The sequence below is a fragment of the Chenopodium album genome, chromosome 8 (genome assembly GCF_948465745.1).
Source record: "Chenopodium album chromosome 8, dcCheAlbu1.1, whole genome shotgun sequence".
Taxonomy (NCBI): Eukaryota; Viridiplantae; Streptophyta; class Magnoliopsida; order Caryophyllales; family Amaranthaceae; genus Chenopodium; species Chenopodium album.
The window spans coordinates 8,596,350-8,621,313 of record NC_137841.1 but is presented as its reverse complement, the minus strand read 5'-3'; the positions used below and the strand labels follow the sequence as shown (position 1 = coordinate 8,621,313).

Sequence of the window (24,964 nt, the reverse complement as noted above, 5' to 3'; positions counted from 1 at the left end):
TTGTACCTTCATCCTCGAACCCTTATTTGGTTCAAGACCTTATGGAGTTGACGATCTTTTGGATCGTTAAGGGGTGTAACCTTCACCTTGTGAACGGTTTACAAGTTCCTAAAACTTGTTGGCGACTCTTTTGCTCTATCTTCTTCCCTTTTGGACGCCACCGTACTTTAGTGTATGATCACAGTGGGGTTCAAGCTAAGGGGATTAACGCTTGAAATTTATTCCCTACACTTACAAACGCTGGTTATTATAAATAATAAGTCTAACAATAATTTTTGTTTTTTTTTAAACCAACAAATATTAAGTTTCTAGTTTACTTTTTTTTTTGGAGGAAAGTTTCTAGTTTTCTAGTTTTATACATTCTCTTAATTTTATTTATTTTTCATTAAATTTTTTTTTTTTTGAAAAGTAATTTTCATTTAAATTTTGATTAAAGGTAAAAAAAAATAAAAATTAAGGTAGCTATTACATACTCTGAATTCGCAAAAAAAAAAAAAAAAAAAAAAAAAAACTAACACTGCTGTAGTTTCGCTCCCCCTTCACGTATTGCTCCTCTTTCACCCCTTCATTGCTCCTCCTTCTCCTTCACCTCTCTTCCTTCTCTGTCGCTGCATCTCACTCCATTAATTGTTGTTTTGGTTTGTTCGAATTTGGGATCAGCTTTAGGGGATTTTTATCAAAGTTTTGAGGTATGTGTTCCTTTTGAATTAGGGTTATTTTACTTTCGAATTAGTGTTTTTACATGTAAATTCGAATTGATTGTTGTTGTTTTCAATTACTTGATTAATTTTTAATGAAATTAGATTATTAAAAAACCAAGGAAATTAGGTTTTGATGAATAATTTCGAACAAAAAAAATTAAGAAACGATTATTGTTTGTGAACTGCTTTGTGTAATTGGGGTACATGCATGTCTAATTGGGGTACACTAGCCGAGTATGTCAGGCTGCTGTTTAATAGATAAAGGTTCTAATTGGTGTACACTAGCCGAGTATGTCAGGCTTCTGTTTTTCTCTTTGAAGCATGTGTAAATTTGTGTGTGCAAGTTAATTGAGATTACCGTTACATTGAGAATGCTGCTGTTTTTATTATTGTTATTGCATCTATGTTGAACGATGCTGTGGTTGTTGTGGTGTTGAACGCTATTATTTTCAAGAAAGAAAGGATTAGGATGGGAAATTTGATTCTTATTTGAAGTCATATATGCATGTGGTAGTACACTTAAATTAAGTTATAAGCGATTTTAGTTATAGAACTCTTAAGAAGTTTATATGAATTCCATGAAAATTATGCATTATGCTTCGTTTAGATTATGATCTTAGGCTTTTTGGTTGGTTTGTTTGATTTAATTGCTTGTATGAATCTTACAATCAGGTTGAGCCGTTGAGTTATGTGAGAATCCTCAGTTTTATCAATGAGCTGAAGAGTAGTAGGGGTAAGTATGATTTTACAATGGTTAAAATCACAATGGTATAGCAAAATTGAGGTATCAAGTTTACATGTAGAAGTTCTAGAGGGGTTGAGTTTTAGTTCATTCATATCAAACAAAAAGGCTAGTATCATAGTCTAAATTGTTTAGTAATGGTCTATTAAAAATTGTCTTTTTTAAAGCACATTTTTATACTAGCATGGTATTTAGCTGCTGCCAAGCTTTAAAATTGGCTGCTGCCAGTAGCCCAGTATAAACTATTATACTACAACAAGTAACAGCAACTTCACCCCTTTTCTATGTCGGTTATAAGTAATAGAGAAAGAGGCCAGCCTAATATGAATTATATTTCAAGTCCCTTTAAGCCGATCAGTTTAAGATGCATAGACCAGTTTAAGATGCATAGGCTGTTGTGGTTGTTGGTGTGTTGTAATTGTAGTTTCTTGTTACTTATCTTGGTCTAATAGTCATGCTAATGTGTGTATCAAGTGGTTGAATTTCATCCTTTTGCTTTGTTGTTCGTTCTTGACAGAATATAAAGGCCAAGATTGTGGAGATTCTTTCTTATGTTTGTTGGTCTAATAGATGTGGAGATTCTTTCTTATGTTTGTTGATGCTGCCCCATCTATTTTAGACGAGTAATATATTTTGATTTCCAATTTTATGAAGTCCAGATACAATTAATTTCTTGCTGCTTGTCTGCCTCTGGCTAGACTGCTTCACAGTTTCTGGAAAGTTTCAAAGTGAAGTTTTAAGTTAGCTGAGCTTTGGAAGGGAGGATAGGCCTTGATGATGCAATTTTAGTGATCGATTCCTGGCTTTGTAATTGGGCATATACCCTGGTGCCTGCCCTTGTATATTGCCTTAAGATATCAAAGTTGATATGGTTTAATGAGACGTTCACTATTTGGAAATTGAAAGATGAGATGGAAATGTTTTAGATATCATTTTGTGTTATTGCAATCTATAGTTGCTCTAGGGAAATGTGGAGGGTTGCTCAGGAACCATGTAGAAGGGTCGCTCTCAAATATGTAGTTGTTTGTTTGGACTTTGGAGTTCATATAATGCTTTGCTGATTACCATTCTTGCCATTTTTTTTAAAAAAACCGCCTCTGACAAATTATTCCTGAAAAGTTGTGCTAGGGGTGGGGATGCGCTTATCGCTCATTACAGACCATAATCAGAACTGAAAATCAGAACTGAATTCAAAACTGAAAAATCAGAATTGAATTCAGAACTGACTTTCCGAACTGAATTCAGAGCTAAAAATCAGAGCTGGCTTTCAGAACTGACTTTCAAAACTGAATTCGCAACCACTGGTTGGTCGCACCTGCATTCATGACTTAGGAACCCAAGGGAAACCAAAGCTCTATGCTGTAGACTCGAAGCTCAAGATACTCAATGTAATAGTAACTCAAAAAGTAGAGAGAAAAGCTTGGACTTTCTTTTGATTAATATTGTAATGGAGGCTACAAGTTAAGCTAGATAAAGATTGCTAATTTAAAGATTGAATCTTGCACTACTCTACTACTACAACTACTACTTACTACTCTATGATAACATCAAAATCGGCATAACATTCTCATACCCTACTCTCTCCTTTTATACCAAGCATTCCTTTTACCAAATACCCTAATACAATCACTAGTTTTGTCATCTACTGCCTATGTGGCTTCACTGAATTTCAGACTTCCTCCCACAATTCTTAGTGGTCATTTTTTTGTCTTGTTGCTGCTGTCATGTGGCTGTTTAGCTTGTGCTCTGTTTGTGCCCTATGCTACTGATTGTTCCAGAAATTGTACATGACCATGTGATGTTAAGACTGCTAGTATATGGATTTTGGTGTAATTTGTTATGCTTGACTATAAAATCCTACAACCCTATAGACTTAGGAAGAATTCAGCGCTTTCATTATGTAAGAAAATAGTGTGAATTCTCAATTTTTGATATGTTTTAAGATAATTTTGACCTAATTGAAGAATTAGGCTGCTCGTTTGATTGATGTTAGGGGTTGTAATTTGATCAATTTTTGGTGTTTTCAGATCGGATTGATGACATCTTTTCATTGTTATTACGAATTAATGATCATTTTGAACTTTTGATGAGTGATCATCATCTGATTTTATCTTACTACTTGAACTTACAGACCTGATTTATTGGATTGTAATCTGTTTTCATCATTAAACAGTAGCCAATCAATTTGAAAATGTGTTAATTAAGTAGTTATTAGAGTACGTCCTTTGTCCTTCAATTTAATTAAACGTCCATAGGTTTGGATTTGGCATTTCTGAGTGAAATTTCTGTAGGTTTTAGATCGAAATTTGTTGTTTGTCGTGTTGGATGTTATATCCTTATGGTTGTACTCCTGCACTTTAGTGCCTAATAATGATTCCGAGAAGAAATATATGCTCTTAACTTGTGTGTGTTTATTAATGTCTGTTTTTCCTGTCTAAAACCATAAGGAGAGGGAGCAAGGTTGGAGATTTCAGGCTTGACAGGTCAACATTGTAGAATTAGGTTGATAATATTAAGATTTCGTTGAGGCTAAAACCATGATGATCTGTAATTAAGAAACAACTTATAATTACCAAGCTTCATAATCAAAGTACATAGGATCTAGGACACAACTGAGACTATTTCATGGGTTTTCTTGGATGACTTTGCATCAGTTTTTGTCATTTGTGTTGTACTTATGCATTAGACTTAGTTGCTACTAGATGCCTGCACTACCTGAAATGTAAACGAATTACATGTGCCTTTGTTGTGGTGAATGGATATTTGGACATATTATGGAATATTCCCTGCCGGCATGCTCTGTTTTCCATTCTGAGCATCTGTTATATACCTCTTTCATCTTAAGGAATTGAAATTCAGAACTGATATCAGAGCTGAAATTCAGAACTGATTTCAGAGTTGAAATTCAGAACTGATTTCAGAGCTGATTTCAGAGCTGAAATTCTGAACTGAGAATCAGAACTAAAATGATCAGAGTTGAAATTCAAAGCTGAAAATGAGTAATAAACACACCAATTTTATTCGGTTATTCCAATTGGTTGTATTGATTTAACCGAACTATAATTCTAGAGAGAAAATGAATTAGTGGTAGCCTGGTAGGCATATATGAAGTGTGCTTGCATTTTGTTCATACTTGTGAGTTTGACTGTTTTTTGAGGTATTTTATCTTGTGGGAGTTGATTGATAATCTCTAGTTATTGTTCTATTGTAATTGTCTTTGTTTGTTTCTAATGTACTTGTTCTAATAGTTATATGCTTGCTTTTTCTATAATTTGTAGTAAGAAATGAATCGTGATTGGATGTATGTTGAAAATCGAACTCAACCCAAGTTCTTGAATGGGATTGAGGAATTTTGTAGAACTGTTATTGAACACCAGAGGACTACTAAAGGGGAAACAATCTTTTGCCCTTGTCGTGATTGCAACAATGTGAAGAAGTGGAAGGAAATTAGTGTGGTTGAAAACCATTTATTTCGCCGTGGGTTCATGGCAAATTATACCATTTGGTATTGGCACGGTGAGAAAATAATTCCTACAACTGGTAGGTCATCAATCAATGACGCTGATATGGAGAATAGAGAACAACATGATGATAATGAAAGAGATACCGATGAAAATTTCGAGGAGGATCGCATTCCTGAGATGATGGATGGTTTGGGTGATCATGTGAACGAAGAATCTCGTATGTTTGAAAATGTGTCAAAGGCCGCCGAGACACCTTTATATCCTGGATGTGCAAAGTACTCTAAGCTTTAAGGGGTTTTAACATTATTTAACTTGAAAGCACAGAACGGTTGGACCGATACAAGTTTTAATTCGTTGTTAGAAGCTTTATCAGACATGCTTCCTGAAGGGAATGACATTCCTAAGTCTACCTACTATGCAAAGAAGCTATTGTGTCCCTTAGGTCTCGAATACACGAAGATCGATGCATGTCCTAATGATTGTGTACTTTTTCGAAATGAGTATGAAAACCTTGATGCTTGTCCAAAGTGCGGTGTTGATCGCTACAAGCGCGAGGGTTCAAACCCCAATCGCAAGAAGTGGCCACCAGCTAAGGTGTTATGGTATCTGCCTATAATATCGAGGTTTAAACGACTTTTTTCTATCAAGTAGGATGCAAAAAACTTGGTGTGGCATGCACAAGAGAGGAAGAAAGATGGGTACATTAGGCATCCCGCTGATTCGAAGCAATGGAAACATATTGATGATACATTTCCGGAGTTTGGTAAAGAGGCTAGGAACCTGAGACTTGCATTAAGTATCGACGGGATGAATCCTTACGGTACCCTTAGCTCTCAACACAGCACATGGCCGATGCTTTTGTCAATTTATAACTTGCCTCCTTGGCTATGCATGAAACGTAAGTACATCATGTTGTCGCTTCTAATATCGGGTCCCAAACAACCCGGTAATGACATAAATGTCTACTTGGAGCCTCTCTTGGAGGATTTGAGACTATTATGGGATAAGGTGTTCCAATGTTCGATGCCCATACAAGTACAAATTTTACTTTGCGGGCCATGATTTTTTGCACTGTAAGTGATTTCCCGGCTTCTGGGAACTTGTCTGGGTACAAAGTCATAGGGAAAAAACCATGCCCCATTTGTGAGGACAAAATGGAACCAACACGCCTCAAGAGTTTTGGAAAGGATGTTTATATGCATACTAGACGACTGCTTCGTCGAGATCACCCTTATCGTAAGAAAAAAGCTGAATTCAATGGGTTCCCAGAGAAACAGTGGTTGCGTGAGCCACTTAGTGGTATAGAGTTGTGGGAGAGAATCAAAGATGTTGAGACAATTTTCGAGAAAGTTGGTAAACCTACCTCTATTACGGGTCTTTGGAAAAAGGTGTCTACATTTTGGACTTTTCCTTATTCATTGTCTTGATGTTATGCATATTGAAAAAAATGTATGCGATTCAATCATCGGGACATTATTAAATATACCTAACAAGACAAAGGATACTAAAGATGTCCGGAAAGACATGAAGCTTGCAAATATTCGACCAAAGTTATGGCCCGTGGAAAATGACGAAACAAAAAAGACATTTTTGCCTCGAGCTTGCTGCACATTGTCTAGAGAGGAGAAAAAAATATTTTGTGAGTATTTGTACGGCATCAAAGTACCTACAGGGTATTCGTCGAACATTAAGCGTCTAGTTTCAATGGCCCATAAGAGATTAATTGGTATGAAATCCCATGATTGCCATGTCATGATGCAAGTGATGTTGCCTATTGCACTTCGAGGTCTTTTGCCAAAACATGTTAGGCACACTATTGTTAAACTTTGCCTATTTTTTAATGCCATATGTAACAAGGTGATTGACCCAGATAAACTTGATGAAATGCAAACTGATGTTGTAGAAACATTATGCAAATTTGAGATGTATTTTCCTCCTTCATTTTTTGACATAATGGTTCATTTGGTTGTTCATCTAGTACGAGAAATCAAGGAATGTGGCCCGGTTTTTTTTGAGATGGATGTACCCTTATGAGAGACACATGGGAACTTCGAAAGAAAAGGCGACCAACAAAGCACATCCAGAAGGTAGTATTGTTGGAGGTATTATTGCAGAGGAGGCTAGTAACTTTTGTTCTGTGTTCTTAACTAAGGCTAAAGAAATTGGAGTTCCAACATCTCGTCATGAAGGCAGACTTCAAGGGCAAGGGACGATCGATCGTCAGTTTGAGAAGCCTCCATCAGATAATCCAGAAAGCTCATCGTTATGTTCTTCAAAACCTTTCAGAAGTCCATCCTTATATAGAAACTCATCTCAATTATTTGAAAAGAATGAATCGAAGAATAAGTACATATGCTTTGATGCAAAAACATAATCATTCTTTTGTTGAATGGTTTCAAAACCAAGTGAAGTGTGAGTTAGGGCAACCGAATAATAGTGTATCTGATACGATCAGATGGCTTAATTTCACGGGGTCCTCAATTGTTTGTGAACACTTATGAAGGCTATGACATCAATGGGTATTGTTTCTACACTAGTCGCCAAGATGATAAGAGTGTACATCAAAAGAGTGGTGTCATGGTTGTCGCATCTTCTACGGAATACTCAGCTCTAAGGATGCTAGGCCTATTAATGCAACACAGTCATATTATGGGGTCATTCAAGAGATATGGGAGCTGAATTATGTTGATTTTATAGTTCTAGTTTTCCGATGCAGGTGGGCTGACAACCGGCGAGGCAAAAAGATAGATGAACTATTTGGTTTTACTTTAGTGGATTCAAGTCAATTTGTTGATGGGGAGGAGCCCTTTGTTTTAGCTTCACAAGCAAAACAAATTTTCTATATAAGGGATAACATTGATCATAACTGGCAGGTTGTTGTTCAAGGCAAGAGAAGAATTGTTGGTGTCGAAAATGTTGTCGATGAGGAAGAGTATGACCTATTTGATGATACACCGCCTCTATCTATTGGGGTTCAACCCCTAAGAGAGGAGGAAGACATTGTCGCTGATGAAGAGTATGCCCATGAGGAGGGAGAATATGTTGATACCTAGGCTTCATTTTTTATCAATCTGTAGTTCTTTTTAATTCTTCGATTAATTTGTAACTATAATGCTAGACAATAATGTTAGATGACTATAAAACCTCCAGTTTCATTTGGATTTTAGTCTTTTGAGCTTTGACAGATTAAATGGAATTTTACATAGTTCTTATATATGCGGCACAAGCTTGACTGTTTTTATTGGTATTATAACTTCAGGAATTGAAAAATAATGTCTCTGCAGGTTGCTTTTATTATTTATATTTGCTTGCTTTGTTACTTGTAGATAGAAACCTTTTATAATCTGTAAAAATATAGATCTGTTCATGTGATATTTAATTCTATCAGTTTCTGTCTTTTGTTTTATGCAGGCACTTCTAGATCAAGGAGCATATATGGCCATTCAACAAAGTCAAGAGCAAACTTCCTCAAGCCAAGATGTTGCTTTGCAAGCCACATCATCTAAGAAGAGGAGTAGGGAGCCATCAAAGGCAATACAATCAAGTAAGCCTATGGTGCTTGAATTTAATGATTTTGACTTGCCTACTGGTGAATGGGAACCCGCTTATGGAAAACAAATTGGTGCATGTGCTAAGAGATTAGACATCACTGTTAATGAGTATGCAAAAATAGATAAAGTGGACCGGGAAAATATATGGGAGGAGACAAAGGTATAAACTATTCACTTACTAGTTAGTCATGTTGCTATTCAAAATATTAGTTAACTTTTTTTTTAATCCACAGCGAATGTTCCACATTGAGGATCCAAGTGGAGAAAGGAAAAAAAGGTTTCATAGTGTTGTGGCTTCGCGATTCAGCTGTCACAAGTCGAATTTAAGGGCACGATTCATCACTTTTAAAAACCCATACCCGGCCACTTCTCCTAAAGCAAATATGAAGCCATGGGAAGTGTATGAAGGTTATTTTACAGAGGAGAAATGGAAGAGATTCGAAATATATAGTAAATCAGCAGAATTCAAGGTAACTACATATTCACATGCACTGTTAATTAATCAAACAAAAACTGATTGTGAAGAATATGATAATGTTTAACTCTCTTTTCTTTTCTTTTTTTTTTTTAAAAAAAAAAACAGGAAAAGAGTGAAAAGGGGAAGGAAAATGCAAATCTACACAAATGTCACCATCACTTGGGTCGAAACAGTTTTCAAAGAGCTCGGATAATTTGGAATAAGCAAAAGAGACTTGAAAATAGATTTCCTGTTCTGGCAGAATCTTCAACTACTGGCAACACTTCCCAGAGCAGTACATCAACTGGTTCTATTTTTTATCGTCGAGCTCTTGAGTGGGTTTTAGCTCATGAAAAGCGGTTGCCAGATGGAACATGGGGCATCGACCCAAAAGATACGGAGACTATTCGAATAGCCATTATAGTTGTATGTCATAGTTTATCAAAACAAAGAAATCTACTGACATTACAGATTTTTGGTCATCTAATTAACTTTTTCTATGTTTTGTCAAACAGGAAGAGAACTTGCAAAAACAAGCAAAGGAATCTGAGGAAGGAGAGTGTAAACAATCAGAGCGAGGCGTTGATGCCCTTACTTTGGCATTTAGGAAAAAGGACCATCGTGGATTTGTGAAAGGACTTGGTGGATGTGGGATTGGTGTTGGCTATAGAAAAGCATTTGGCCCGGTAAAAGGTAAAACATGTCTAAAAGTTGTTGCTCATTACAAGAACTAGATGAATTTAAAGAGAACTTAACTCGGGAATTTGAAGAAAAATTAAAGGAAGGCATTGCAGCAGCTGTAAATTCTTATCTTTCTGCTTTCATACCACACATGACTGTTGATGATTTGTAAGTAAATGATGCTCAACCTTCCCCATCTTACTCAACCAATCCAACGGAGCTAAGTCCTCGCTTGTTAGAGGTAAACCTTCATTTGACTGAGATTGAACTCTTAATTATTATCACATGAGATGAATGCAAAATTGATAATCAGAATGAATTCAAAGTCTAAATTCATAACTGAATGCAGAATTGATGATCAGAACGGAATTCAAAGCCGAATTTCAGAACTGAATTCAGAACTAAATATCAGAATTGAATTCAGAGCCAACTTTCAGAACTGAATTCAGAACTGAAAATCAGACCTGAATTCAGAGCTGAAAATCATACCTGAATTCAGAACTGAAAATCAGAACTGAATTCAGAACTGAAAATCAGACCTGAATTCAGAGCTAAAAGTCAGACCTGAATTCAGAGCTGAAAATCAGACCTGAATTCAGAATTGAATTCAGAACTGAAAATCAGATTTGAATTCAAAACTGAAAATCAGAACGTAATTCAGAGCTGACTTTCAGAACTGAAAATCAGAACATAATTCAGAACTGAGTTAGGATGGATAGTTTGTTCAGCGTTGTTTAGTCTTCTTAATTTTAGGTTTGTGGAGTTGGTTGGTATTGCTTGTAGAATTTGCTGTTGGAGTGGTATTGTTTAGTCCTCTTAATTTTAGGTTTGTGGAGTTATATGCTGTGAATCCTGGTATAGACTCACTCCTCAACTCAAGCAATGAAACAATAACACTCATTTTTGTCTTGTTGTTGCTGTCATATAGCTGCTCTGTCCTGTATTGCTGATTTGTGTGCTGATTTGTGCCTTCGCGTTTCAAAAACATGGTGTTTTTGTCTAGGGTTTATGAAAGGGGCTCAGGTGCAGCCCCTTTAGAAGGCCATGATATTTATCAATTACTGTTTCTAATATGAGTGTATAGACTTCCTTTGAGAACCGTAGCTACTCCTTACCATATTTCTTTGTTTGAAAGTTTGAACTCCTACCATATAATTTTTTTCTCCCTTTTACAGTTTTACCCTGTGGGTACAGCTAATACATTATAGACGAGCCGCGTTATCATTATTGATGTCTTTCTCGTATCTATTGTAATGCTGAGACCTCATTTGGGTTAACTTTATCATGATCATATGCTCCATGAAGTTCTGTGAAGTTGTTCTTAGTCAATGCACTTTAAATCAAGGGTCTAACCTAATGATGGTATTGCTATTTTCCAGGGGAAATGTATGTACCATAATCCCACATGCCCACTGGCCCTTATGCAAAACGCTTCAATTGAGGCACTGCATTACTTTTGATTCTCATTATATATTTATATGTATATCACCCAAACCTATCATCCCTTTTTTCCTGGAAACAAAAATATTGCATTAATCATTCTATCCTCAAACAGTCAATTTTTGTCTCCAATATTATTAAGAAAGATAGATTGTAGTTCTCATATTGTTTGGAGCATATTTCCTCATTTTAATCAAATATTGGTGTTGGGTGCTTGATGTTTGACATCCTTACTATACTTCATTTGGACCTGACACATAGATGTTTAAATAAAATATTAGTTTTAGTGTTTGACACTTGGACTTGTACCTTTATCTAACAAGAGTACTTGAGCCAGAATAACTATGATAAGCTACTTCAAAATATACCATGATCAGTGAACATTCTTTTTCATAGAGGTTCCATATTCATTGCTTCTGATGTTATAATCTGTATTTTGTACAATTAATGGCTGAATCCTTATAATTTAGCTGGTTCTTAGTTAGATCTCGAGTTTTTTTGACAGGAGTATGTAATTCAAATAATTTGGAACAGGATTCCTGATGGCTTTTTTTTTAACTCTCTTGGAGTTAAAAATAAGAAAACTAAAAGAGCCAAAGAATGGTTGCTTCAACATAAAAAAATTTGTATTTCTCCATGTCTGTAATAGCAAAAATGCTCAGCCTTCACGTACTAATTTAGTCATAAAATTATTTGCCCGCTCTTTGGGATTTTGACATATTAGGAAAATATGATAGGGAGAAGGCTGAATCAATGTTTCAAAGTGAAAAATCTCAAACAGTGGACAATATAATGGAAGATTAGGATTCATTGAGGCTTGATGCTAATGGGATGTGTCTTTACTTTCATGTATTCATTAGTTCTGGTTCTTATATTCCTTGGAATCTCATGGTCTTAGATAGTTATAGTGTACGTGACATTTAGTCTATTGACATAATTATAATCTGGAAGCCTTATTATGTCCCTTGACACACATATTTATTAAACATGTAGACATATAGTACTAATCGGTCTTATTGCCATGCTTCTAATTTATGAAAAGGAAAATATCATTCATAAATTTTATTAATCTTATTTTTTTACATCAGTGCTTTAAAATATAAACACTGTATTTAGCACTTGAATATTAGTTGTTAACTTTCTTACGACATGATCAATTATGTAGGTCCCAACTAAATGTCGTCTTGCTTTAGTTGATGAGTTCAGTGGGAACTCAGTGATTGTGGCCGATGGAACGACAGAACCTTGTCCTAGTGGAGTGATTCATAACAAGAAAATGAACCGTGACATCTATAGAGTTAGTGTTGACCATGTTTACAGTGATTATTCTCACCTAAATCTCCCAGTAGAGACTGATGACGGTATCACCAAGTTGGGTGAAGCAAAAGGTTATTTTTTGGGGTGGCCGGCAGATTTAGTCTTCTTTACTGATGAGGTAATTCGTTGATACGCTATGTAATGATCTAAGATATTTGTAACTAAATTATATTAATATTTATCTTTTCTTGAAGGTTATGACTTTGGCAAAAAAGACGGATAATGAATTGGTGCAAACCAAAGAGAAAGTTGATAGTTGCGGACCTATCAACTCAGAGCATTCAACTATTAAAGGCAAAGGCATAACTATTCCGGAAAATATTGTTGAGAGTCTTGGTGAACAGTGTTCTATGTTGTATTATTGCATGACTTCAGGAAGTGGAGATTATGATACTACGACAATTCCATTGAAGGCTCCATTGTTTTATCAAAAGGAAGACACACAAATTTATGTTACTAGTGATGATGTCTCTAAATTACTACGAGGAGCATGGGCTAATATTTCATTAATCCATGTCTACTTATTGTAAATACTAACATTCATTTAAGTTATTTGAATTTGTTTTACTATGAAATATATTTTATTAGATCCATTTATTATACTAATTGTTTATTTTTTCTGTAAAATGCAGGTACTTAATTGAAGAGCATATCTCATTATTTCAGAAGACTAAAATCAAATTCTTGTGCCCCCATAAAATTTCTGCAGCTGAAATCAAGAAAGATTTCCTTGAAGTCCAAATGTATTTGAAAAATGCTTTTCTTACTGAATTAAGGAAAAAGGATGCACAATGCAAATTCATTTTGGCTCCATACATGGAAGCGTATGTACTACTGATCCTTGAAATCTTTACTTTTCATAATTTTATTATTTTAATTAGGTGAATAATACAAACAAGTTAATTAAAATGTAGGAATCATTGGGTACTCTATGTGATTGATTTGCGTATGAGTCTTGTGTATGAGTTTGATTATGTTATTCAATCACCTTCGAACGCTCGAAACTCAGAGTTGTCCAAAGTAATGAAGATGTTAGTACACCACATTCCTAGTACTACGTATTCATATGCATGTGATTAAAATTTATTTTTCTTTCGTTTAATCTATTGATTTTTATGATTTTTTTTAGACCTTACAATGTATACAGGTCACATCTTAAAGGAAATGCTTTCAAAACGAGTAAGCCACAATTACTACACATAAGAATGGAGATAAGCGTATAATTTTTGCTTTTTCGTTCTATTAGTAATGAAAGTATTATTAAATATATTAAATAATTGTACTATGTTAATTTGAATTAGTGTGCTCAACAATGTGGTGGTACCGAATGTGCTAATTATGTGATGAGATATATGTATGAGTGTAGACACCCATTTGTGTCTCCCTAAAACCAAACCCAGTGATGAGTACCTTTCACGTCGAATCATAATCGAATGAAGCGAAAGTGTGGAAAGTCTAGTGTTGCGGATAGTTTTAATTCTTTTCTCTTCTCTCTGTTTCTGAAAACTTATTTTAAGAAAATAGTCAATCTAGTTTGGTTGGTCCATGATAAGGATCCAATAATGGTGTAGTTGGATGGGGCTTGCAAAGAGCTTTCCAACGATATATTATAAGCCCAATTCCGATAAATATTGAGGAAGTTATGGCCAAAATACTAAACTGAGCCCGATTTGGTTTTTATATGCGGCCCAATGATCTAGAGGAGGGCCTATTATTAATTATCATTCCTAAAGCTATTAGGATTGATTATAGTCTTTTAGAATACTCTAGGAGGTTCTTTTAAATCCTAATGGAGTTAGGATTGATAATTATATTTTAAAGAGTTTGAAATTGAATAAAACTACTCCTTTTAAGAATCCTTGTTTTGTACGAAGTGGAATATATTCAGATTTTATTTTCGTGCCTCATAATATTTATCCAAATTTTATATGGTTGGATAAATATTGAAATTATCTTTCCAATGATATATTATAATATTAAATTCGAGTTATAACGAAAAAGATATGAATGAGACATGAAACTCTATCCAAAACTGACACCCTTCCACTATTTTGGCCATATCTTTTTATCTACAAAAGATTTTAATCTGATTCTAATTGGGTTGGAAAGTAGACTTTAAGAGTTTTCCAACGACATATTATATGCCTTATTTAGACTTTCGGATCAAAAGATATGATAAAAACAAAAACGCGTGAATTTCTGAAATCAGCGCCTGGAACCAGGCCTGTCGCCTGGCGCCAGCCATTAACGCCTGGTGCTAGCCATTGGCGCCTGGCGCCAATAAGCTGGTGCTGGCGCCAGCTCTGTTTTAGGTGCGCCAATCTCGTTTTACGTGCGCCAAGTGCTCTGTTTTGATATTTATCTTTTTGGCTGATTTTCTCTATAAATAACGTCGTAAAAACTCCGTTTTCATTTACCAATTCTCACCAACTCTCATCAAGATTTTCTTGATTATTCTCTCTCTCTCTCTCTCTCTCTTTTTCTAAACTAGCCTTTTCTCAAATACAACATTCCGCATTCGCAAGACTTAGAAACACCTAGCCATATTCGAAGTTGCCTTCGCCCTAGACGTGAAAGGTTTAATTTCTGAGGGTTTGGTCCCAAATCTTTATTTCAATTATTTAATTTAATTGTTTTAATTATTATTTTCCTTGAAGTTACTAACGTGTGTATTTTGTAATTAGAAAGAGATACGAGGCATCAAAGTAAGTACTTTATTGATTTTAATTGATATTATGATGTAGAAATCATGTTTAAATTGTTATTATGATATTCCTAGTATCATGTTTAGGGGTAATTTTAATACCAAATATGCTTAATATGATCCCTGCGATGCTTCCTATGTTCTTCCTAATATTTATGATTGTTAGTATCATGTTAGGGTTAAAAATTTGATTTTTATTGCTTAGTGACGTGCTAGGGTTTGTTATTAATCTTGTTAGTATCATGCCTAGTATCTTGCAATTATTATGCTTTAATATTAACATGAACATGATTATGATTATGATTATAATTGTTATAATTTATGATGATTATGAATATTATTATTATTATTATTATTTTGATGATGATTATTTTATCTATGATGATTATTATTATGATTATAATTTTATTGTTATGATTATCATTATATTGCTTGAAATTTATTTTTATTGCTTGATCACGCCTTTTATGCATGTTTAAAGGGAATTGGTACTTGTAATCACGCTTAATAAGATAATTAATAATCTTGTTAGGGTTAATATGATTATAATTTCAAGTGATCGCCCATAATAGTTTATTTGTGCATTATATTCAACCAACATAGATAAACAGGTTTAGGGTTAATCTATTGATTGTATGTTAATTAAAAAGCGCACATGAATACGATCAGAATAAAGTAGAGGCCTATTATTAGGGCAGGTTCAATCTCTTTTAGGTTGGATTTGTACCTTCATCCCCGAACTCTTATTTGGTTCTAGACCTTATGAAGTTGACGATCTCTTGGATCGTTAAGGGGTGTAACTTTCACCTCGTGAACGGTTTACAAGTTCCTTAAAAAACTTGTTGGCGACTCTTTTGCTCTATCTTCTTCCCTTTTGGACGCCACCGTACTTTAGTGTATGATCACAGTGGGGTTCAAGCTAGAGGTTAACGCTGAAATATTCCCTACAATGAGATAGTATCTTTCCATAGTGATTGCAAGGGTAATTTGAAAGAGGTTAGTGATGAGATGTATTACGAGTTTTGGTTGATGTTTTATTTTTTTTATAAAGTATAATATATATACACGTTTTTTTTTTCAGGAGTATTTGGCAAGACTTGCAGCCTACAACGATGTAGAATTGGATGAGATTCGAGAACAATGGGCTAAGTTTTTTAGGCTTAATTTTTTGTTGAAAGACTAGTTATCTTATTAATCGATGTTATGATTTATCGCATTTAGCTTAATAAAATGATATAACACATTTTTATATATCTACTTTAATTTTATTTAGCCTATTGGTTATTGTTATTACATTTCTAAATTATAAATCAATGCTGTTTTAATTCAAGTTTAATTGTTTTTTGGAAATTAAAGTATAATTAATTTTTTTGTATTGTATGGTTATGGATGAATAGTTCGAGTTGTGCGGAACTATTTAGAGTGTTTGTATTGTATGGAAGTATGGAAGTATTCGCAATACGTGTTTTTTTGGTTGAATTGTAACAGGTTATAACTCATTTGACGATGGGTCATTTGGTAGGATATACTACCATTTTTGTATTCGAATCAAATATTTTAAAAAAAAATAATATTTTTATTATTAACTGGCGTAATCTAGTGATAGTTACTAATAGTATTTTTTAAAAAAAAAATAAAAAATATATTCGTATCGGCGTTATGATTTGCCAGTTATTAATAATACCCTTATTATAACCGACGTAACTTAATGCCAGTTACAAATAGTGTACTGTTTTACTTGGAAAATAGACTTTTTGTAACTGGCGCTAGGTTATGCTAGTTACGAATATACCCTTATTGTAACCGACGTAACTTAATGCCAGTTACAAATAGTGTGATTTCTTACCTGGAAAATAGACTTTTTGTAACTGGCGTTGGGTTATGCCAGTTACGAATAATACATTATTTGTAACTAACATGAGCCGGTTACGAATAATTTTCACTAGTTGTAACGGTGGCATTCGCAACCAACAATGCCAGTTACAAAAAGTCAATTTCGCCAGTTTAAAATAACACTTTTTCTACTAGTGGTCCTTCAAATTACATTCATCAAGCACACGTCTAAAATTATCAATGAGTCTAGGCTCCCTGGGAATACCACCAGATTTCTCCTCGTTGCTTAGAATCTCATTCAAATCACCACCAACAACAAAAGGGTAAGGTGAGTCAAGATAAAGGCCTTTAAGAAGTGCCCAAGTGTTCTCTTTCAGAGAAGTATCTGCCCACCCGTACAAACCAACAAACCTCCAACACCTATCTCCAAACTCCTTCACATCCCCGCATATATGGTGATCAGAAAAATAGACAGTTGAGAAGTCAATTCCCTCCCTCCAAAACATACACAAACCACCAGACGTCCCTCTACTATCTACCCCTGGCCTATAGCATTATAATATAAAGACCAAGGTCCCTTTTTAAGCTCTCAGACCGTTTACTATCTATCATTGTCTCAGACAAAAAGACAATGCCAGGGCAAAGCTTGCGACCCCAATATCGGAGTGCACGAACTGTACGGGGATTGCCCGCTCCCCAACAGTTCCAACATATAACAGTTTCATTGCTGTTCGGGGGGTTGGTTAATTCCAACTCCCCCTACTTGATTATACCCGTCTCCGGAAGCATTAGAGTTCACACTCTTATGTTTTTTGCAAGCAACACCAGTCAGCACACTATCATCAGAAATAAAAGAGGTGTCAAAACCTCTCTTATGGTTCACCCCAGCAGCATCTTCCCTATCTTCTGAAGTAAAAGCAGGGCCTTTCTCCCCACCCTTTCTTTTAAATCTCCTGTTCTCCTTAACAAGCACAGAATTTGTTAAATCATGCTCCATGTCAGTACTCTCATCATTAATCAGATTATCCACCTGATCCTCCATGTTATCATTCTCGGCCCTTTCCTCTATGATATCTTTATTCTCCAAGATCCCTCCCTAACTCCCACCATCAAGAACACTCTTAATGCGGAACACTGTCTTTGAGGTTGCTTCGCAAAAGACTTTGACTAGAGCTGCCTCTCTTGGTCTAGGGGACAAAGAATTTGAGGGAGTTAGGGTTGAGAAAAGAAGCTTGCGGGCAGCACCTGGAGGGCCTAACTTGATTGCATCGGAGTCATAGTAACTCGTCTTTCGAGGCTTTCTTGAGGTCAGCAAATTTTGCTTCAGTCTCTTCTCTTCTTCAAGCTGAGCCGAAGATTGACGGGAGCACTTTCGAGGGGATGCGCGAAGCCATGGCCCATATTGGTAGATAACTCCCTGATCAACATCACTTACTTCATCTTTGCAAGGGCAAGGGCTTTCTGTGTGATCAATGCGACCACAAAAAAAAACAGAAATCGGCTAGCCGTTCATATTTAAGAGTGATCCACTTTGAAGAAGAGCTGCTCGTAGCCAGAAAAAGACCCCTCCGGAGGGGTTTTTCGATATCAATTTCGATCTTGATACGCATAAATTCCCCCCAACCTAAGGGATCAGAGTCGTCGAATTCAATGAATCCACCAAGATAGTCTCCAATCTCCTTCATAATCTTCTCGTTGCGCTTGTTGAAAGGCACATCTATCAATCGGACCCACATAGGAGAAAACCTAAACGCAATCTCTGATGGTTGTTCATCTCCACCGATCTCCTTTAGCACTAAAAGTTTGTCATAAAAAAACCAAGGACATCCATTCACGACCTTCTCCTTATCCTCCTCACAGAAGAATTGGAAAGCAAAAAGGTTCATCTCCACCATCTTAATGACTACCTGGCCTTCAAGTCTCCATACATTCGTCAAGGTTCGTTTCATTGCTTTGACATTGAAAGGTTTCGCGTAGTGCATAATTTCCCTACCAAAGATAAGGAAATATGATTACTAGAATCAGGTCGGGTTAACATCTTCTGCCAAATCGCCTCCTATAACCTTGGTTTTGTCCTCAGTAAGTCTAAATTTCTCGAACTCAGAAAGTAACTCTTCCTCTGCCATTGCAACCGAGTAAAATCCAGGGGAAAAAAACTGATAATCAAGTCAAGAGTGAAAATTCAAGCAGAAAGCAATTGAAATCGAGGCAAATCGAGGAAATTCGAGCACAAAACCACAAGCCCTATGCTAGGGACAACCAAAACCTACGCTAGGGACTGACTTTGCACATGTTCCTAATATTCACAATGACTTAATATGAGTAAAAATTGAGATATATATTTTTGTTATGTTTTTATTATATTTTTTTTTTTTTTTTTTTTTTTTTGAAGAGTATTATGTTTTTATTATTACTACAAATTGATTATTTATTTCAGCATAAAAGTAAACTTTTTAGGACATGCCTGGATTCCATGTAATAATTAAGAGGATAATATTTAAGGGGAGTAAATTTACAAAGGGAATAATAAAGGGGTGAAATTTCATTTTTCATAGTATGGCAATAATACTGATATAATAATTATGGAAGAAAAAATCAAGAATAAGCAATAACTAAAAATAGAGGAGAGAGAATCTAGAGATGAGTATAGAAGAAGGTATAAGCAAAAATGGAGATGAAAAAGATAAATAGGAGAGAATACCAGAGGAGGGAGATGGGAAGGCAGAGGAGGCACGTGAGAGTAGTAGGTTGGGAAATTTTTTGGGGAAGAGAAAGTTACTTTAGGGGGGCTAGGTAACAGTTACCCCCATTTTGAGGGGAATTATTTACCCTCTTTATTTGTTTCCCCAATGCCAAACCCAATTTTATTTCCAAAATTATTGCTCTTGTATTTTTTTTCCTCCCCCATTCCTCCCAAACCAGGCAATCCCTTAGTTTGTAGAAAAAGTCATTTATAAAGTATTTTTTAAGCTATTTGATCAAATAAAAATAAACCAAAAGTAGTGTGGGTTGTAAACAAATCAAGACATGTTGTTTGACATTTTTTTTTTTCATTTTTTTAAAAAAAAATCAAAAATCATAAACCGGAAACAAGAAAAAGGTGTATTCACTTCTTAGTCGTTGTCAGTTTTAAAAATTGTCAGAATTTAATAAGTTAAACTAATTTTTAATTCATTATATGTCATATATCACATGGTTTTGAACTACAAAAAACCAAACCACAACAATACCAAAATACCAAACGAATACATATCTACTTGTTTGAGTTCGGTTTGTTAAGCAATATTGTTATTCAAGCATGTTCAAGATCAAATGCGCATTTAATTTTTATTTTTAATTTTCTATTCGAGCTAATTGAGATTGACAATGAGTTGTTCACAAACACATTGCCTTATTCACACCATTAGGGGCATTAGCGAAATCTGCCCAATAAACCATTTGTTAAACAACCCTAAATTAAATAAAAAAATATATACAATAAACATCATCCCAACACAAACAAATTTAATTTCATTAATCTCTATTTATTGTTCCGAGCTTCACATAGAGATAAGGTCACAGTCAACAAGTATAAAATCATAAACGAATTGAAGTAGCAATTTACCTAATAAGAAGCATATTGTTCTAGATGACTACCATGTCTATCACCCCATCCTGCAGGACAGAATGTAACAAAAAGCTCCTTCACCAAACAACTCACCAAAGGCGAAGGCGAATCAAACGCATAGCTAACATAAGAAGGACAAGCACCCTTAAACAAACTCGAATACAAGCTTGGTTTACACTTCTCAGGGCTCCCATACTCATTCCTGCAACAAAACCTGTCCATATCGAACTCGAGACAAGCACTCTTACAAGCCACTACATCCCCTCTTCCATCCTTAACTTGCAACTCCAATGGACAAAAATCTTTCAAGTCTCTTACGCACCCTCGAATGGCGCAGTCAAGGGATGATCGTCCTGCTATGACTGATACTGGGAGGTTGTACCCGTCCACTAGGCTAACGTCGTAGAAGCTAGGCTGGTTTTTGTCTGTGTGAAGGGTGAGCTCTACTAATGTTGCTGGGGGTTTGCCTGTGAGGCCATTGCACTCGAGCCGGCCATAGCAGTCCCCTGTTTGGCATGCTGGTTTTAAGGTTAGGGGATTTGTGGTGGTGTTGGTACTCTCTGCTTTGAAGTTGCAGCCGGTTCGAGCCCATATGCGGCCGCTCCAGTCCCATGGAGTGTGGATGGTTGATGACTGCTCGGGTTTAAGGGTGAAACCGCCATTGGCCGTGACTTGGTGGCCTGTGTTAGGGGCTGTTGCTGGCCATATTGTGAAGGGGCATTTGTTTGTGACCACTATAGGTACAATGTGTCCTGTTACTCCTGCATTTTGATCAACAACATTTTGTAATAAACAATGTGACGGATGAAATGATCATATAATCATGTTACACGTATATATACACCTGAGTGTGTCAAGAGGCTATCCTTAAAGTACAAAATGAGCAACAGTAACACATTTTTGGTGATTGTTCATATATGGAATTTAAAAAAAAAAAACGAAAATAACACGAGTAAAATATATTTTGTACTCAACATACTTACATACATGTGTATAGACAAACAATACATTTTATGTTTAGGTAACATACTTACATATATGTTACCGATATATGTTACCTAAACTTAAAATCAACAAAGAATTTGCTACTGTATAACAATGAGGTAAATTTTAAGCTTCTAAAAGAAGAAGAATAGATACCTAACAGAAGTAAATGCCAAACCATGGTATAGATAATTAGCTGAGGCATTTTCATTATGGCTAACATGAGTATGTAGATCAGAAGTTTATTAATGTATTATGAAATCTAAGCTAGGCTTGACAAATGAATTATATAAAGTGGCAAGTGTAACAAGTGTTAATTTAATATTATTAATTCCAGAAGCTAGTTTAACAAGTGCTACTAAATTGTTAGGTCCTTGATTTTACTTAAAGAATTGTGATCTTGACTTGTTTTGATCTTTAAAAACAAGATAGAAACGTGGCTGTATGCCTGTATATACACTTTATAGATACATTGCCTTACAAGACAAATCAAGAGAAAGCGAGACATTTGTTCATTTGGTTATAGCTAAGGAGGCATTGCAAAATTAAGAAAGACGTAAATTAGTTGAAGTCCGTAAATCTCTATGATTTTCATCCCCTAATAACACATGTGAGTGTCTCACGTTGATTAAAATAAATAATAAAGCTAATCACTTTACTATGTATAAGAAAAAGGGCTATCTTAAAATATTACCATAAGGTTTGAGTAGAGCTTTTTTTTGTGATTATATTATATGAATTCTCTATAAATGATGAATGCGGCTAATGTCCGATAAATATATAAGTCAACATAAGAGATTTCATATGGAGGCATTTATTAATTCATGTAGATTCCACCTAAGCACCACCTTCTAATTTTTAAACTAAAGCTCTAAGGGCTTGTTCACATTTACTTAATTTCAGTTCAGTTCAGCTCCAATCAGTTCAATTCATTTGAGCTCCTAATTTCTCTCTCTCATAAAATATTCATTTCAGCTCAGTTCAGTTCAGCTCAGTAAATGTGAACAGAACACTTACAAATTACAAGGATGCAGTTCAAGGGTAATTCATCAAGCAGCATGTCATTTGTACTTTTATACTTATGTAAAGATCCTTAAAAAAAATTATAACTAGTTAACTGATGAGTTTGATGACTACACAATTATTTAGCAAATCTTATTTAAGGCCCATACCATTACGCATGGACCCAAAATATGGGACCATCACACCACAGTTGTAAACTTTTCGAGTCTCTTAAGCATGCGCTATATGTAGCCTTTTGGCCCTTTTTATGTTTGGAAATTACTCTATAGTCTCATTCAAAGTCAACTTATAGAGATAGAGACTGCCTTTTAGGGAGCCAAAACAGCCTAATCCATTACTAATAACTCTTATCAAGTGTATTATACTTTTTTTTTATAAAGAAAAATGTATTATTCTTTGTAGTTTGTACTTCTCCTATTCTGATAAAAACTGATATTCAATTTGATTCAAATTTAATTTATTAATTTAAATCGAATTATTTTTAAAATTGGATTGGATTGATTTTTTTTTTTTATATATAAAAAAAAAACGGTTTTCTATTTGCTTAGTACTGAGATGGTTTGGATCGTAAATATCTGAAATTTCTAAAATCCTCATATTCTATTCATTTATTTTTATAAAACCTAAGCTAGTAATTTGTAATTTTGAATTATCTATATATTAATCATATAAAACTATGTTTTCAAGGCATGTGTTTAGACTATGAGCAAATATTGGACCATTTGTACATTTTTAATAACATTTTATTTACAAGTAACAATAAATATTGGTTCATTGGGCCAAAGGTAAAAAGAACCTTTTTTATATTAAAGGCAGGTAAAAAGAACCTAATCCTGTTGTAATTCAGATTTTCAAATTGGATCCAAACTACTAAATTCTATTATCTTCGTTTCATAATTATTGCAGCAATTTGACTTTTACACTATTTATGTACTTACTTGACTATAGTTGTTTATATATATATATATATATATATATATATATATATATATATATATATATATATATATATATATATATATATATATATATATACACACACACGAAGTATATTTCTGTCTTTATGTATATTTTCATTGTATCAACCTTTCATACTTCTTAGTAATATACACATACAAATGTTGGCCAAAATTATGCATTAGCATGTGTGCTAGTCAAACTATTGGGAATTTTATGAAAAGGAGAGAGTGCTACAAATCATATTGGATTTTGTAAGTAATTCATATCATACTGAAGAACATTTGAGAACCAAATTTTTTTCAGATCAAATTATATTTGGCTTAAAACTAAACCGAAATTCGAATAGACATCCCTAAGTGGTAGGGCAAGAATGGGGATAGAAAATTAGAAATCATGCCCTCCATAAGTGGTGGGACGAGGGTGGAACTTAAGTTGTACTCGCCCCAAATCTGCTCCATCCCGCCCCGCTTTCCCACCATTACTCACACTATATACCTAAGGGTTCGTTTGACATTGTTGTGATTTTCTGTTTTGAAGTTTTTTTAATTTATTGTATAAAAGTATATGATATATGTCATAATGAATCAAAAATTATTTAAACTTATAAAAATCATAATAATTTTGAAAACTGACAACAAAAAAGTGAAAACACCTTTTTCTTGTTTTACGTTTTTGGTTTTTAGTTTTCAAAAAAACAGGAAACTAAAAACCAAAATTGATGCCAAACAAACCTTAAATAAAAAATTTACCAAACCGTCTTTCACTGCCTTAATTAAAATATGAAAAATAAAATTTAACAATTTGCAATTTATCTTTATATTGAACTACAAGGAACGTGTCCAACATTCAAGGATATATTTGGTTTTAAGATCTATTGAACAGTTAAGTTTTATTAGTAACAAAGGAAAACATTTATTATGAAAGTACTGACGATACATGGGTCTAAGGGTCTATTCTCATTTACTGAACTCAGCTGAACTGAACTGAACTGAACTGAATTAAGTTGAACTGAACTGGACTGAGCTGAACTGAACTGAAATGAATATTTTACAAGAGAAGGAAATTAGGAGCTGAACTGAACTGAACTGAATTGAGCTGGACTGAACTGAACTGAATTGAATTTCAACGTAAGAGAACATGCCCTAAGATAGGGATTACACAACTGTTGGACATTTAGATGGGTGATGAAGTGGGGAATGGTTATAAAATTATACATGGCGGGGAGAGGATGGGGATAGGAAAACCTGATTTTGCCCTGCTCCGCCCTATTTACATCTCTAGTCTTGTAGTGATATAGGAAATTTTTAACCAAAGGTTAAGGATTATTCATTATATCACTAAAATACAAAGTATTTTAAAGACTTTTGACATTGTACATGCATTAAACCTACCCAGTATAAATCTTGTAGTATATCATTAAGGTATACTTTGTACTTAATTCGTACTTCTTTTTTGTATAAACATTGCAATATCATACAAGATTTCAAGATCATCCCATAT

General features: G+C 34.6%; 2 protein-coding genes across 5 annotated transcripts; one reads left to right on the top strand and one right to left on the bottom strand.

The window, feature by feature from the left end:
• The first annotated feature begins 495 nt into the window (after positions 1-495).
• On the top strand, positions 496-13,357 carry LOC145555805 (uncharacterized). Of its 3 annotated transcripts, none has more exons than XM_081617529.1 (9): positions 496-689; positions 8,319-8,618; positions 8,692-8,928; positions 9,042-9,341; positions 9,431-9,837; positions 12,202-12,471; positions 12,548-12,879; positions 12,986-13,177; positions 13,268-13,357. In XM_081617529.1, the coding sequence occupies exons 2-5, from the start codon at positions 8,343-8,345 to the stop codon at positions 9,647-9,649; spliced, it is 1,032 nt and encodes a 343-aa protein (XP_081473655.1). In that variant the 5' UTR covers positions 496-689; positions 8,319-8,342; the 3' UTR covers positions 9,650-9,837; positions 12,202-12,471; positions 12,548-12,879; positions 12,986-13,177; positions 13,268-13,357. The 3 variants fall into 3 exon arrangements, with proteins under 3 accessions (XP_081473655.1, XP_081473654.1, XP_081473653.1); XM_081617528.1 differs by adding an exon at positions 1,374-1,434 and having other exon boundaries at positions 12,986-13,357; XM_081617527.1 differs by having other exon boundaries at positions 12,986-13,357.
• Positions 13,358-16,994: 3,637 nt separating this feature from the next.
• LOC145555804 (pathogenesis-related thaumatin-like protein 3.5) lies at positions 16,995-21,759 on the bottom strand. Of its 2 annotated transcripts, XM_081617525.1 has the most exons (3): positions 21,638-21,759; positions 20,495-21,258; positions 16,995-19,009 (listed from the first exon to the last, which is right to left on the bottom strand). In XM_081617525.1, the coding sequence occupies exons 1-2, from the start codon at positions 21,702-21,704 to the stop codon at positions 20,495-20,497; spliced, it is 831 nt and encodes a 276-aa protein (XP_081473651.1). In that variant the 5' UTR covers positions 21,705-21,759; the 3' UTR covers positions 16,995-19,009. The 2 variants fall into 2 exon arrangements, with proteins under 2 accessions (XP_081473651.1, XP_081473652.1); XM_081617526.1 differs by lacking the exon at positions 16,995-19,009 and having other exon boundaries at positions 20,467-21,258.
• Positions 21,760-24,964: the final 3,205 nt, after the last annotated feature.